General features: G+C 42.7%; 1 protein-coding gene across 2 annotated transcripts in view; it reads right to left on the bottom strand.

Moving 5' to 3' along the window:
• KCNMB2 (potassium calcium-activated channel subfamily M regulatory beta subunit 2) overlaps positions 1-16,372 on the bottom strand; it is a 497,050-nt gene that overhangs the window by 73,917 nt on the left and 406,761 nt on the right. For both annotated transcript variants that reach the window (XM_063916298.1, XM_063916300.1), the window contains exons 3-4: positions 10,344-10,514; positions 1,682-1,877 (exon numbers count right to left, since the gene is read on the bottom strand). In XM_063916298.1, the coding sequence (XP_063772368.1) occupies positions 1,682-1,877; positions 10,344-10,514 (367 nt within the window). The remainder of the gene's footprint in view (positions 1-1,681; positions 1,878-10,343; positions 10,515-16,372) is intronic.

Genomic DNA, 16,372 nt, shown 5'->3' with positions numbered 1-16,372 from the left:
CAGTAAGGCAGCATATGACAGGGTAGAAGGGAAGCTACATGCCATTAGACAGCACAAAGGTTACTCCTAATAAAGTTCTCTTAGCCAGGTTCCCTTTCTGATGCAGAAAACGGTGTTGTAAAAAGTACCTCTGTATGAAGCAGAATTTATACATCCAACCAAGGGCAGATTTAGGGGTGAGGGTGCGCCTAGGCACAACAGCAATGGCCATACCCGCCCCCCCTCCTTTGCCTAATTCTATTATTTCCATTGGTTTTAAGCTCTCATTTGATGATAGCCAATTTAATAGAATAATAAAAAGGCACTACATTTTTTTAATTTTTAATTACTGTAGGTATACATATTTACTAAGTAGGACATCTAACAGGGGCAGTATGTGCATGTACTATCCATTTACACTCCATTCAAGTTGGCATAGGGTACAGTACAGTGGAAATATTTTGCAGTTACTGGTACATTTTCGGCTGACAGTACCAACACAAGCATTCAAATGCCACCCCCAAACAAGTGCCGCCCCTAGGCACATGCCTAATGGGAAATTCACCACTACATCCAATAACGATGAAAGGGAGAGTCCAGGCCAAGGCAGTAAGAGTCAAACACAAAATATAAGGTCAGAAATTGCGTGTTTAGTTCAATTTGTCCAAAATGTGTTCCTCTTAGTTTTCCAATGTGTGTCAAGCTCTTTACCCACCCACTTTTTTATATGTTATCTTCCATAGGCCTTTCACTGAACAATGGGACTAAGGCACACAAACCACAAACTGAGTAAAAACATATTTGTAAGCATGCATATAGCCCCATTATATTATCCTGCCCATTCGTCTCTTTATAGTTTTGTAACTTTGACCCTCTTTTCACATTGGCAACAATGGATATATTTTAATGTGGCGATTAGGGAGATATCCATTCACCCTGGAGAGATATCTCTTCATCAGTCTTACCCATTTCCAAGTCCCTTAGCCCATGGCAATCTATCACCCACATCTTCCAACTGAGTTGCTTGAAACAGGGAATATGTAAACTTCTGGGATGAAAGACAAATTCTTAGGGGTGGAGCGCTCCAGAGGTTTTTGGGCAAAATTGTAGGTTCCATCTGGCTGATTCCTGTGAAAAGGATTGTAACCAGCTGCATAGCAAGAGATTGTTGGTCACTGCAAAACCATTTGTATAGGACCCTGGTATCTTAAGCAGGGATGGCAAAAGTGTACAGTCTATAGGCCTAATGTGGCCTGCTGTTATCAAGACTGTGTGGGATACAGATCCCAGAACATGAGCAAACCTGTGGGAGCATTAGATTTCTGGATTGCCATTCTATGCCGGTAATATTACTTGGTTGTCATTGTTTCCATGAAATATGAATGCACACTAACTGTTTAGTGGGATTGTTGTATTAGTTAATGTGGCCTCCAGGGGATAAAATAAACAATCTGTATTTTTTTATCAATCACCTTGTGATCAAAGATTCACACAACACAGTTCCTTTGTTCCCTAGCCCCAGGGGTCCAGCTAAGCCAGTTCCTTATGAGACACAAGTGAATGGAAGTCAGCTGAAACTGGGCCTCAGGATAGTCTTTTCTCCTGGGTGACATCACATTTACTTCTTCCCGAACAGTCACATATCTTGAATTACATTTCTGGTTGAGATCTGCATACAAATCTCCCAAATGTAATTTCTTACCTCAGAATTTACTTTCAGTGTGTCCTCATTGTGGTACAAGAGAACTTTCTGTCCTGAAAAGGTCAAGTTTACATGGACCTGCAAACAGGGATACTGAGAGATTTTCCAGCAGTCCGGACCACAACTAAATGAGCAGTTGAAAGTTTCTGTGATAGAAGCATTCAGTAATGTGCATTGGGCTTCTTCTGTCCATACACTATGGGAGATAGAAAATAAAAGATGTGACATCATACCACTGGAATAGAAGAGACAGTGGAATTCTTTATTGGTCATGGAATTATATTATTAATATGAATGATTCAGTAGAAGAAGGTAATTACAGCACAATGTTCTGGCTTACTTCACAGTGTAATTATTGTCTGCTGCAAGCTCTTTATTAGGGTGGATGGTGTCATAAAGAGTCACTATTACTGTTCAAGCCACTACTGTTGTCAATTTGGTCCTTTTTGGCAAGGTAGATGCTAGAATCAAGTGGGCTAAAGGACCTCTGACATCAGAGGGAGGAGCCATGTCACCAGGGGGAGGAGCTAGGCCAGCGGGATATTTCTGTCACTATCCACGCCACCAACTACTCCCTTTAGTAACTCGGGCATGGCTCCTAACCCTGATGACGCACTCCTCCCCCTCGTGGCGTCAGAGGCCCTTTCTCTAACTTGATTCTAGACATAACCATTTTGGCAAAGCACAGTCTATTGGCTTAGAGTGTTTGGCAGACTTTTCTTACTCTTAGATATGAATACAAATGGCGGATATACTGTAGGTGTACTTTAATGAAGAACATACAGCTTTTTCACAAGCCATTGGCAATGTCTTTATTTCTGTTCTCCAACCATTGAAGGTTGATTTAATTTGCTGAATAGACCATGACAATATATCATTATATAAAATCTAAAATTCTATATAGAAAAAAACCAATAGTATCTTCAAGAGGGGATTGAACACAGGTCTATACATACAGGAAGCATTTATAATAGTAAACATCTGTACATGGAACAACATATCTCTCACTCTGTAATGCTGGATAGTGGATACATAGTTATCAACTGAATAATATTACAAAACTCAACTCTTCAGTGATTTAGGGGTCTATTCATGAAGCAGTGAAAAGTGTGAAGAAGTGAGCCAGTGGAGAAGTTGCCCATAGTAACCAATCAGCATTGAAGTAAAATTTATAATCAGCATACTATACAATTGTATGGAGCAGCTGATTTGTTGCCATGGGCAACTTCTCCACAGGCTCACTTCTCCACTCTTTTTACTGCTTCATGAATAGACCCCTTAATATGCCACCATTTCTGTGATCAAGTCAACTATCAATATGTGTATATAAGCCGCAAATTTACATGATTTACTATACCTGATGTAAACATCCCAGAAACAACATGAGATTAACCCTAATATGACACATTACAACTGGTACACAATGCTTGGCTCCTGTATTTACTAATAATTCCCGGTTGAAGTACCATGAGGTAGATTCAAGATTGAGGATTAGAAATACACACTGTAATCACATGATTCACAGGACAAATAAATAGAATAAATGGGTTTTATACAGTACACTGTAAAACTGGTCACGTTGTAAGAAAGATGTCGCTACATGAATAAGGATTTTTTTCTGAGAATCTAGATCAGGTCTGGCCAACCTGTGGATCTCCAGCTGTTGTAAAACTACACATCCCAGCATGTTTTGCCACAGTTTTTCCATTCCCAAATAACAAAATTGTGGTAGAACATGCTGGCACTTGTAGTTTTACAACAGCTGGAGAGCCACAGGTTGGCCAGGCCTGATCTAGATTATACTATAAAGTCCAATAAATGTGCATTAAAAATGTGGATTGTCATCAATATGCCCCTAATTCACTGAAAACCCCATGTACTGTATACAATTGATACAATACATTTGTTATTCAAATTAAGGCATTCAAATGTAATAATCTGCTGTTGTATTAATCATTAAGCATTAGCCTTCACACATATTTTGCAATAATTACCACACAAATGTAATACTAGTTATATCACGTTTTATTACATACATGTTGGTTAAATGGCTGTGACGTAATCTAATTATTTCAGTGTTCTAGGAAAATAAAAGCCTAATGAAGCGATCATATTGTCGCCTGAAACTTCAGTTGAAAATGATTGATCTGCTGAAAGGCAGTACTAATAGGATTTAAGTGATCCACCGAGCATGACCTGAATAGGAGAGTGCAAATGATAATGTATATTGCTGTTATTGAAACAACTTTCTAAGGCATTAAAGTTTCTTAGCAAAATTAATTAAAAAAAAGTATGCCTGCTTACTGTGTGACATTAGTAATTACTTCAATTTACATGGCTTATTGCTACATCACGGCTATTAGTCAAGTCATTTTCCAATTGCAAGACAATAGCAAGATTAGCTGTCTCTAGATTAGGTGGGGTAAGTCTCCAGGGAACTCTTGGTAGAGACCAAAAGTACCCAAAATGCATTAAGAGTGGAATCTGAATTGCTGCAAATTGGGCAGAACCAGACGATAGTATTAATGTAATGGACATCATCTTTAGTTTTACAATCCTAATTATCTAAACGAGAGCATAACATATTCTTATGTATTGAAATGTACAATATCTATTTAAGTTATCACTTGACCTTTATTTCCAACCGATACCACTTTTAAATGAAGGCAGACCCAAGTTCAGACCCAGTGGGGCACTAGGCAAATGGTGGTTTGGTCCCCTTGCCCCCTCCACTTATACAAACCCCGCCTCCAAAACACAGAAACAGATTAGGGTAGGGGTGGGCAAAATACGGCCCGCGGGCCGGATGCGGCCCGCAAACCGATTCTGCCTGGCCCACTGCCTCCCACGAGCGAGCAATGACAAGCGGCCCGACCGGCTGAGCTGCTTGTCATTGCTCTGCACTGCACCTCCAAGCTGCCAGCAGCGCCTCTCTCCCCTGCTGCTGCTGCTGCACGGCGCCTGCGTTGTAGCAGCCTCCTCCTCCCGCCTCCAGAGTCCCCAGTGACACGGCTGTGTTCAGCCAAAAAGGGGGCGGAGCTATGTGTCGATGAGGGGGCGGGGTTACACGGGACCTCAGGGGGCGGAGCTACACGGGACAAGAGCCAGACTACTACAGATCCATCCTTCCTGCCACTGCCAGCCAGATCAGTAAGTTAATGGGAAAAGTGAGTGAGAGAAAGAAAGTGTGTGTGTGTGTTTGTGTGTGCACAAGTGTGTGTGATAGTGTGCGCATATTTGTGTGTGCGGGCAGTGGCGTCAGACTGTTTTTAGGTTTGGGGGAGAGATCTTCAGCTCTCGCTGTACCAACCCCTCCCGTGTTCTGTCACCATGTCACCCCCGAGTTCTGTCACGTGTCACCCCCCCCCCAGTGTTCTGTCACTGTGTCACCCCCCCCCCCCCGGTGTTCTGTCACCGTGTCACACCCCCGGGTTCTGTCACCGTGTCACACCCCCCCGTGTTCTGCCACCGTGTCACCCCCCCCCCGTGTTCTGTCACTGTCACCCCCCCCCTCCCCGTGTTCTGTCACTGTGTCACACCCCCCATGTTCTGTCACTGTGTCACACCCCCCGTGTTCTGTCACTGTGTCACACCTTTCCCCAGGGGCCATAAGACACTGGATAGTTTGCTTGCTGCACAATAATTATCCGAAATGAAATGTTAGTGTGTAAAAGGGGGCTCTACCTGCCGTAATGTGTGTAAAAGGGGCTCTACCTGGTGTAATGTGTGTAAGTGGCGCTGTGTGGCGCAATTTGAATAATGGAGACTATTGTGCAGCCTAATATGAATCTGTATTATTTTTTGCCCACACCCCTTCCACATGAAGCCATGTCCCTATATTTTTGGCAAGTGGGGGGAGCTGCTATTTTGTATGTGGCCCTCAGATACTGACAGGAAATGTCAAGTGGCCCCTCAACTGAAATAATTGCCCACCCCTGGATTAGGGCAATCTGAAAGCCTCATTGTCCACTGGACCCTGGGCAGGAGCCTGTGTTGACTAATAGATGATCTGGCTGTCAATGAAGGAACTAGTATTTTAGTTCTTGCCATGAAGAGAGAAAATAATCTGATAGCGGGTTTTCGTGCCACATAATAAGAACCAATAATTCACCCGGGCTCTGTCCCAAGGGAATAGATGGACACAGGGCCGGCAATAGAAATCTTGGTGCCCTTTACAGTGATATCTCTAGGGCCCCCTCAGATTATACAGTATATACATTTCCCTTACCCCGGGGAGAGACTCGACTGCGCTGCACTCCCAAGTATCCAGACCCTCACACCGCGCAGCAAGTACCATGCTGCCCTCACACCCCACCAGAAGAGGCCGGTGCATGGCACAGGAATCCTGGCCAGCAGAGCTGCTGCCATGTCCCGTAACTGCCTGCAACAGAGTTGGGCCCAGAAGAGTGGGTGCAAACTTGCACCACACAATCACTGTGTGTGAGAGGCTCCTGTCACTCTGAAGCTGCGCCCACACCTGCCCTATTTGGACAGGATGACTCACATCCCTGCTGGGCACACATTGGCATATTCATGGGGCCCCTCTGATACCTGGGGCCCGGTGCAGGTGTCCCCTTTGACTCCCCCTATCGCCAGCCCTGGGGACGTGGAGCAGACCATTGTTTACTGAGCGAAAGCAGCAACCTTAGCACACCCCTTGTTACAGCCCTGAAATACAGCAATCATGTTTGAAATTGCTTCACACTTGCTGTACATTTAAGCGCTTATAATATGTCTAGTATTTGTACATGCTTTGTTAGAAAGGTAGGTTGGCAACAGTACAGATGTGTTATATATAGATTTCGTACAACCACAAGAAAGTGATCCTGATGATTTTATTTACATCTTGCTAACTATTGTTGTTACGGTTTCACTTCCTTCCTAATGTGAACCTACTTACACCAGTTAAACATTCTGAAATAGACAAGCACTCAGTTTTTTAATTCAAACGATTTTGCAGCCTTTTATGTAAAGCTAAACCATTCATCATGCCAGCTGTTTCTGCACTGCTATTTTCACTATCCTTTCTTGTCAAAAGCCTCACTCCAATTAAAATATGCCAATGTACCAGGTGGAAATATACATATGTAGGTGATCCAGCAGGTAAAGTAATGCAAATTTAAACACAGTGACTTGAATAATAATTGCAGGGACACACATCTCTATTCCCACTAGAGGTGGAACTATTGCCAATACAGTACACAGGTGGCCCATAATCAGTCAGGGATTCACATGCCCATCAGTATTTTTTCTTTGTAATAAAAAGAAATAAAAAGCAGCTCGCATGATTGCCGATCTCTGTCCCCCATCTATAGCAATGCCTCATTTGTCAGTGTTAGACATGGAGGCTAGAGATGCTTTATTGCAGAAATGAAACAACTCTTTTGAAAACCTGTTGGTATTGCATCGGGATGCACTGAGATATTTTCCCAGCAGCTTGCACTAAACCTTGGAAGTGATCTGACCAATCAGTGTGCTTCAATGTATTCATATGGCAGTGACTGGCAGTGAAGATGTAAAGTTTGGTCTAAGGCCCTCATTCCGAGTTGTTCGCTCGGTATTTTTCATCGCATCGCAGTGAGAATTCTCTTAGTGCGCATGCGTAATGTTCGCACTGCGCATGCGTCAAGTAACTTTACTAAGAAGAAAGTAATTTTACTCACGGCTTTTTCGTCGCTCCGGAGAACGCATTGTGATTGACAGGAAATGGGTGTTACTGGGCGGATGTACGGCGTTTTAGGGGCGTGTGGCAGGAAACGCTACCGTTTCCGGAAAAAACGCAGGCGTGTCTGGAGAAACGGTGGGAGTGCTTGGGCGAACGCTGGGTGTGTTTATGACGTCAGCCGGGACCGAAAAGCACTGAATTGATCGCACAGGCAGAGTAAGTCTGGAGTTACTCAGAAACTGCTAACTCGGTTTTGATCGCAATATTGCGAATACATCGGTCGCACATTTAAGATGTTTAGATTCACTCCCAGTAGGCGGCGGCTTAGCGTGTGTAACTCTGCTATAATCGCCTTGCGAGCGAACAACTCGGAATGAGGGCCTAAGAGAGAACTTTTATTTAGCCACTTAACTGGCTGATACTGTATTTTTTCCAAAGCAATGTTTAGAAATGTTCAGGTTTTTTTTATTGATTGAATTATGCCAAGAACACCTATTTAAAACTTATCCAAAACGATTTTATAATTTTTTTTTTTAAAAATCCTTTAATTGTTTTAAACACCGTACACCATAAAAATAGCAATTGTTATGGTATTAGTAATGGTTATCGAGGGCTGTATTTTGTTGGCAGATGGTTTTGGACAATCATTAGAAAACAATTGATGGACATCTTGCCAGTGACGCTGATGTTTTCTTAGCATGAGTGGCGGGGGGTGCTGCCATCAATAGCATGGCATTGGCAGAGCTGCATTAAGGCTTCGGGGGGCCTGGGGTACTTAAGACAGGGGGGCCCTAAAATTTAAAATTAAAATCATAATGTCTTCAATCACTACAATGATCTACACTGATCCAAAATTCACATTACGCCACACAGTATGAGTCAAAATTCACATTAAGCCACACAGTATGAGCTGTATTCACATTAGACCACACAGTATGAGCCGTATTCACATTATCCCACACAATATGAGCCAAAATTCACATTATGCCACACAGTATGAGTCGTATTCACATTACACCACACAGTATATACCGTATTCACATTACACCACACAGTATGAGCCGAAATTCACATTATCCCACACAGTATGAGCCGTATTCACATTATCCCACACAGTATGAGCCGTATTCACATTATGCCACACAGTAAGGGCCAATGTTCAGGGACAGGGAGAGTGACAGCAGGGACAGTGACAGAGAGTGACAGGAAGGTACATAGGGACAGGGAGAGTGACAGCAGGGACAGAGAGAGTGACAGCAGGGACATAGGGGCAGAGAGAGTGACAGCGGTGATAGAGGGACAAAAAGAGTTATCTAATGAGCAGTGGAAGGGGCTGTGGTCAGCAGCGGTGCAGAGGCTGTAGTCGGCGGCAGTGCGGAACAGGACGTGGGTGACAGCGGCGGCGGTGCAGAGGGGCAGTCCTGGGGCAGCAGTGATGTGGACCTTCGGTCCCTATGACCGCGGCACCACCATTTGAAATCTGCTGCGGTTCGGCAGCCAATCAGGTGATTGGCTGCAGGTTCCAGCGCTTAAACAGTGCGGAATTTGAAAGGCGGTGGTGGCAGGGGACAGTGCTCAAAGTACCGGTATGCCATACCGGCATATACTGGCCCACCTCGAGCACTGTATATATATATATATATATATATATATATATATATACATACATAGGAATAGATTGCACGGCACTCCAATAAAGGAGCAAATGCCACTGGTGCCTTCAGCAATTAGTACAACAGGAAGAAAACAACGGAGCAAAAAAAAATACATTGCATTATTTGAACAAGACTATTGGACTGACGCTGTTTTCTTCCTGTATATATATATATATATATATATATATATATAGATATATATATAGATATATATATATATATATATATATATATATATAGATATATATATATATATTGAAACACAGTACATAATACAGACAGTACATAATACAGACAGTACATAATACAGCCAGCCTTACGTTTTTCTGTACTTTGCTGCTGGCAGGCTGCACAGATAATGTACTGTAGTCTGTATAAATAGGAGAGCTGCCTGGATGGGTGCTGGCTGCTGCCTCTACGCACTGTCCTCCTTCTTCCCTGCAGCCTGCGCGCCCAGCCAATGACTGAGCCGCAGGCTGCTGCTCTTCAGACTATTGGACAGTTGAGCCGTCGCTCAGCTGTCCTTCCCTTTACATGCTGACAGTCAGTGACTTCCTGCGTGCAGCCGCGGCGCCAGCCTATGAATGCTGTGTGGAGCCGGGAGCCGCCAGGGACAGCAACCGCTGAGCTACCCTACGTGTGGTGCCACCGCACACGCCGCCTCCTGGGAGCGCAGCATAATACCGCAGATCGGACCAGAGGTCCGATCTATGGCGATGGCGGCGACGGGGGGCCCTTTAAAAAAGGGGGCCCGGGGTACTTATCCCCAGGGCCCCCCTCTTAATTCGGCTCTGGGCATTGGTGTCCTTCATCTGTGGTAAAACACTTGCCACCAGAAAGACCATTGATTGATATAAACTGATGGATATGAGTACACAGTAAAAAAGTACTAATCCTGTTTACATGTTCTGTAAATGAATCTATCCATATCTATGACCTGCAGCTGCCGTGTTACAGAATTTTTCCATTTGCCAAGGAGTATTTTAGATTTCAATAAACGCTGCATTCTATGACAATCCTGATCTATGTGACTTGCTTTCTACTTCTCTATTGTTTTATGAATTCGTTCCACTATTAAAACCAATGCAATTTTATTTCAGACACATGGTGTTATTTTAGTATGTTTCTTTCTGTACCTAGCTACAAAGCAGAACAAGTATGTGTTTAGAATGCAAAGCTCCTAATTTCTGCCCTAATCCACTTGGTGCAGAACACTTTAAACCTTTCCACTGCATATTAATGTTTTTAAACAGTTGGAAACATACTAAGAGATAAAGAAATAACCTCATAAAAGCAATTAGGCCATATATATTCAATATGGATTTGATATAGATGAAATTACCTCTGCATGTATGATCGAAGAAGGGTTATCCCCAGGAGAAAATACATCATGATGGAACAGACCATCATTGTAAGCCCCAGGAGTATCGCTCGGTCTTCTCCTGCTTTTAATGCTGTCACAGTTTTTCTTTTGTCCAGAAGGTCATGGTCCTTGATTTTTTGGTAGAAATTTCTAAAAATAAAATGATAGATATTTTTCCATAACGTAAAAGACATACCTATAAAAATCTTAAAGCTACCGTAAGAAACACCGTTTTACATTTTCATGTAATCAAAATAAAGAAAATGCTGTGCACAGTTAAATAAAATTACAGTTAACACTTAGGGGTATATTTAGTAAACGTCGATTTGGGTCGATGTTGATCGTTTTTTCGTTGTTGTTTTTTTCGATGTTGGGTCGATTTTTGATTGATTTTGTGTGTTAGAGACTAAATCACACATTTATTAACAGATGATTTTTGACATCCTTTAAAAAAAAATCTGTCAAAAATCATCTGTTAAGGGCCCTATACATTGGCCATCGCTGTGTTCCCGACACCCGATATGGCCGACGGATGACCCGGTGGGGGGGGGTGATGGGGAGAGTGAAGTTTCTTCACTCCCCCCGTCACCGAGCCCCATAGCACTACATCCTAATATGGATGATATTGGCCATGCTGGCTTGCCGGCACCAACAATGAACTGTTCAGTGTAAACAGTAAATGTGTAGGGTCGATGTTTGATCAATTTTTGGTCGTTTTGTATTTCAAGGTCTAAATTCCACATTTACCAACAGATGATTTTTGTCATTTTTTTTAAACAATGTCAAAAATCATCTGTTAGTAAATGGTTGATTTAGCCCCTTAAACACAAAATCGATCAAAAATCGGCCAAGCATCGACCAAAATCGACATTTAGAAAATATACCCCTTCATTTCTTTAGAGACCAAATAATTACATTTTAAATTTTATGTATATATGTACTGCATAACTTGCCTGATTCTTTAGAATGCTAGTTACTAACAGTTTATTTGTATAACCTGTAGGTGTCATTGCTGCTATTGCTATTTATTCACAGATTTATGTTTGTGGAGGCAAGTTACATTTGTTTTTTGTTTTTTTTAATTCTGTAATTTTTATTGAAATGTTTATGTATAACATACAAACAAAAAAAATTATTGGCACACATAGCAAAACATGCAACAAAAATTTGGGAATAACATAAAACATTACATACAGATGGCAACAGACTATCTAAATAATAGGATATGCAAAGCTCCCCATAGCACAGTATCAAAAGCACACGGGCACCATATGGGCTCTGGTACTCAGAAATAGTATAAGTTTATAAATACAGGAGGCAGATATAACACAAATACCCCACAGTTAAAATTCTAAAAACAGTAGTCGCAAAATATAATACATCTGCCCAAACCCTCCAAAACAAACTACCCCAAAACCCCCCTCACCGTATGACCTAACCCCAACCCAGGCACACTTCGATCTCTAACCTCCCACCCCCAAACAACACTAACCTACTAACTAACACCCCCCTCCCCCTCCCATCCTGTAAGGCTATGAAAGACTAATATCTGAGGAGGGAAAATAACTATATGGCCTTAAGCTAGGTGCCCCAGCTCTCCCGCAATACACAGAAATGGAGCATTATTCAAGAAACATTAACAATATTTTGTAAAAGCGAAGGAATAAACAATAAAATAAAATATAAAATAAACGAAAACAAACAGTATATATGAAAGAGCACATCAAAGTGAGAAACATACTAGAAGGTAGTAAAACGCTCCCAAATACCAAACAGTAGTAATATACATTGGTACACTAGTCTGGCCAGGTCTCAACCCCCTTATAGGCTGAATATGAATAAACAGTCCCGGTCCAGCTCACACAAACAAAATCACAGATGAATGGCCACCATAATATAAGGACAGCTCTCTCAGCCCCTGGTTGGCCAGACGGAGCATAGTTGGAATGAAAGTAGAAAATGCTGGAGCTTCACTTTCCCCAGAGTCTGAATGAACAGTCCCAATAAACTTCACTCAAGGAGTAGTAGGAGAACATCCAGTAGGAGAACATCCAACAGAATTCCATGCCAGATCTTGCAATCTCAGCACACTTTCAGGAGATATAGAATGAGTATTTGGAGGGACGACAATAGCACCATAACACCCAGAGATGTCGTGACAATGGGCCTCAGCATCAAGCACATCCAGTGGGGAAAATTAATCCAGGACATTTGCAAACACAGGCACTATATTGGCTGCAGATCCAGAAATCAGAACTAAAATCTGCTCGTCCCCTGCACAGCACTTCACAAAGGTGTAACCAGAGCCGGCCCTAACCAATATGATGCCCTAGGCAAGATTTTGGCTGGTGCCCCCTAGCACCACCGCTGGTTCCGCCTCTGACCTTGCACCTCTTTCCCAGCACCATCACCCCTCACCCATAGCAGGCCTTATTTTGGTGTTTGCACCCCCTATATTTTAAATAGGAACAGTTCGCACATTTGGCGCACAGCCCAAAAAGGAGTGTGTTTTTGCTAGCAAGGGGCATGGCCACACAATAGTAACCCCAATTCCAATTACGCCACACAGTACTGCAACTTTATTCACATTTGATCATGCAATAGTGTCCATAATTCATATTACATCCCACAGTAGTATCACTTTACCTTATAAACGTTACTCCTCACAGTAGAGCCCCTTATTCACATTACCTCACACTGAATTGCTCCTTATTCACATTACACCACACCCTATTGCTCTTTATTTACATTAGACGACACAGTAGTGCCCTTTCTATACGCAACGCCACATAGTAGAGCACCTTATACATATAATGCCATACATTAGTAATGCATTTATACACATAATTCCACACAGTAATGCCTCTTACACATATGAGACACATTATTAATGTCCTTATAAACATAATGCGCCTTACACATTATGACAACCTTTATTAATGCCCTTTTACACATAATGTCCCTTACACATATGCCACACATTATTAATGCCCTTATACACATAATGACATGCATAGTGCCCCTACACATTTGCTGCACATTATTAGTGCCCCTATACACATAATGACACACATACAGTAGTACCCTGTTACAGATATGCTGCACATTATTAATGCCCTTATACACATAATGACACACAGTGCCCCTTACACATATGTTGCACATTATTAATGCATTTTTACATGACACACACAATGCTCCTTACACATATTCTGAACACTACTGCACAACAAACCCGCTCACATGCACACAGCACTCACACTGCCACTACCACTGTGACCTTTGCCTCTGCTTGGATACAGATGTGTCCTCATAAATCTTGCCTCAATGCTAACGTCGGGCACCTTTTTTTAATGAAAATGTATCTTATTTGCATTGGTATGTGGCTAGGATGCTCAAGCAGCTTCTGCTGATTAAAATGATATGCAGCATGCCTATATACTGTGTGAGACTGTGGCTGTATCTGCATATGAAATGCTACACACAATATAGGCATGCTACATATCATTTTAATCAGCAGAAGCTGCTGATGCCCCTAGGCATATCAAATGCCCTAGGCAATTGCCTAGTTTGCCTATGCCTATGGCCGGCTCTGGGTGTAACAGGGAGAAGGTATAATATATCGCCAAGCTGGTGAAGAAGCCTCTGGGCAGAGGCATTAATGACTTGAAGAATTTGCTGCAGAGAGCTGCCCATAATGAATAAGTGCCCAGCAGCAGGAGTTCCAGCACAATATGGATGGCAAATCTCGAGCTACACAGAAGCCCAGTAGCAAGATGGCAGCAGCTAGCACCCCACCAGACCTCACCACTAGGAATGTGCAGCATCCTCAACTAGGTACAATGGGACAAGATGGACGCAGGCACTGCTCATATGCTATCTGCAGCAGGAGGTTGATCAACCGCAAGGAACCAGGCCGGGGCACCAAAGGCCGTCAGCAGCAAGCAGACAAACCAGACCACCATGACAGGAGGGAGCCACCAACCAGACACAGCACAGGAATGCAGCCGCCAGCACTGCGAATACCACGCCACAGAACCCGTCCACTGAGAGCACTGGACCGCAGGCGAAAAACCACCAACTGGGGAGCACACCGGATGACTGTCAGCGTGAGAAGAGATAGGTAATCCACCACTGTAGCCAAGCAGAAATGAATACATGCCCCAAATAGCAGTATAGTTTAGCAGGATAGGTGCGGGAGAGCCAGAGGACACGTCCTACACCCAGTTACACCAGGTCATGCCCCCCAAGTCAGATTTATTTGTGTGCAAAAATCGCAAATATGTACATACTGTGCATATGCACCAAAATGCATAGCATATGTCTGTGTCAAGAGGTTTGTGTATACCTGAATTGCGTCTCCTTACACTTGGAGAGACAGAATAGGGGTGCAAGCGTAGGCTGAGTATAGTAAGAGTGTATTCATGTGACTGTGATACAATTAGAGGAGAGTGTGTCCATATCTTAAAATACCTAAAACAAAAAATTGCCAAATAAATGCACCTTTTTTCAGCAAATGCATCCAAACTAATAATAAAATAACATGTTTTTTTTTCTTATAAATAACTTACAGATATAGTATATGTTAATGTTGCTGATAAAGACCAATCTTTCCTGAACAAAAAATGTAAATAATCGCACCACTTTTTAATACAACAAAATATTCTTGAAGATCAGTTGACTCTTACAGTCTGAGCAGGGTTTGTGGGGCTGCCTGAGGTTTAATTGATCACACATAATCTGAGAAGTCTCATGCATTCAAAGAACATTGTCTGAAAAATGACCCCCTCTCAGTATTCCTGCTGGTGCCTTCCAACATCTGATGCCTGGGACACAAACCCCGCCAGTCCTTTCATCTAGAAGGAAGGAATTATCCAATTTGTGCCCACTGTCATGTTCTGGTCCAGGAATTACAGAGAGTTTGACTTTGACATTTTCTTTGAGACCTTCAAATGGCAGTAGCTGGGATAAGACTAGAGAACAATTTTTAGTGCTTGATGAATGCAGACATGGATGACCACACAAATGCTTTACACAAATGTAACAAAAGCAATAAACACCAAAGAGGTGAGCATAGACTGGCTGTGTGTGCCTCAATGTTATCCAGCTCTACTACTGCTCTTATGTGTCAGGTCAACCACCATGATGTACTCCATATCTCTATTGTCCCTTTCTCCTCTCCTGCTCCCTGTATGAAAATAAATCAGACTTCTAAGTGGGCCTGAATTAGGTTCTGATGCTAGTGTGGCACATGCTGCAAAGTACCGATGTTTGGAACTTTACACATGCACCAGATCTGTACTGTGCACGTGCAGTATGGGACTGCGACATAGGACACAGTACGGCATCAGAATGTCAGTGACTGATAATCTAATACCGTTCTGAGGCATGGAGAGGGGCGACGACAGCCTTCATTTCCAAAAAAGGGAGCTCAGTTGCTGCCATTATGGGGGAGGGACAAGGCTAGGATCTTAGTGGGAGGACAGAGATTTCCTGGCCCGTTTATTGTGTCTGCAGTGGCCGATTTGCGCGACCGCATAGGTCACACAGCAGGCTGATGTAGATTATCTAATGCTGCGTCCTAATGCAAGCATTATAAGCAGGGGCGAAGTTTAGGGGTCAGGACACCATTAGGCACAACAGTAACAGCTCCCCCCCTCCCCCCACCAACTAATTTCTATTATTTTCATTCATTGGTTAGAAGCTCTCATTTGATGATACCCAATTTAACAGAATAATAAAAAAGACACTAACTATGACATTTTTTAAATTATAAATTATGTATACATATTTACTAAGTAGGACAGCTTACAGGGGCAGTATGTGCATGACCTACCCATTTACACTCCATTCAAGATTTCAAGATGGCATAAAGTACAGAACAGCGGAAATATTTTGCAGTTACTGGTACATTTCAGACTGACAGTACCCACACAAGCATCCAAATGCCACCCCTCAACAAGTGCCACCCCTAGGCACGTGTCTCACGTGCCTAATGGGAAATTCAC

Source organism: Pseudophryne corroboree, chromosome 4, assembly GCF_028390025.1.
Source record: "Pseudophryne corroboree isolate aPseCor3 chromosome 4, aPseCor3.hap2, whole genome shotgun sequence".
Classification (NCBI taxonomy): Eukaryota; Metazoa; Chordata; class Amphibia; order Anura; family Myobatrachidae; genus Pseudophryne; species Pseudophryne corroboree.
This window is presented reverse-complemented; position numbering and strand designations above follow the sequence as displayed.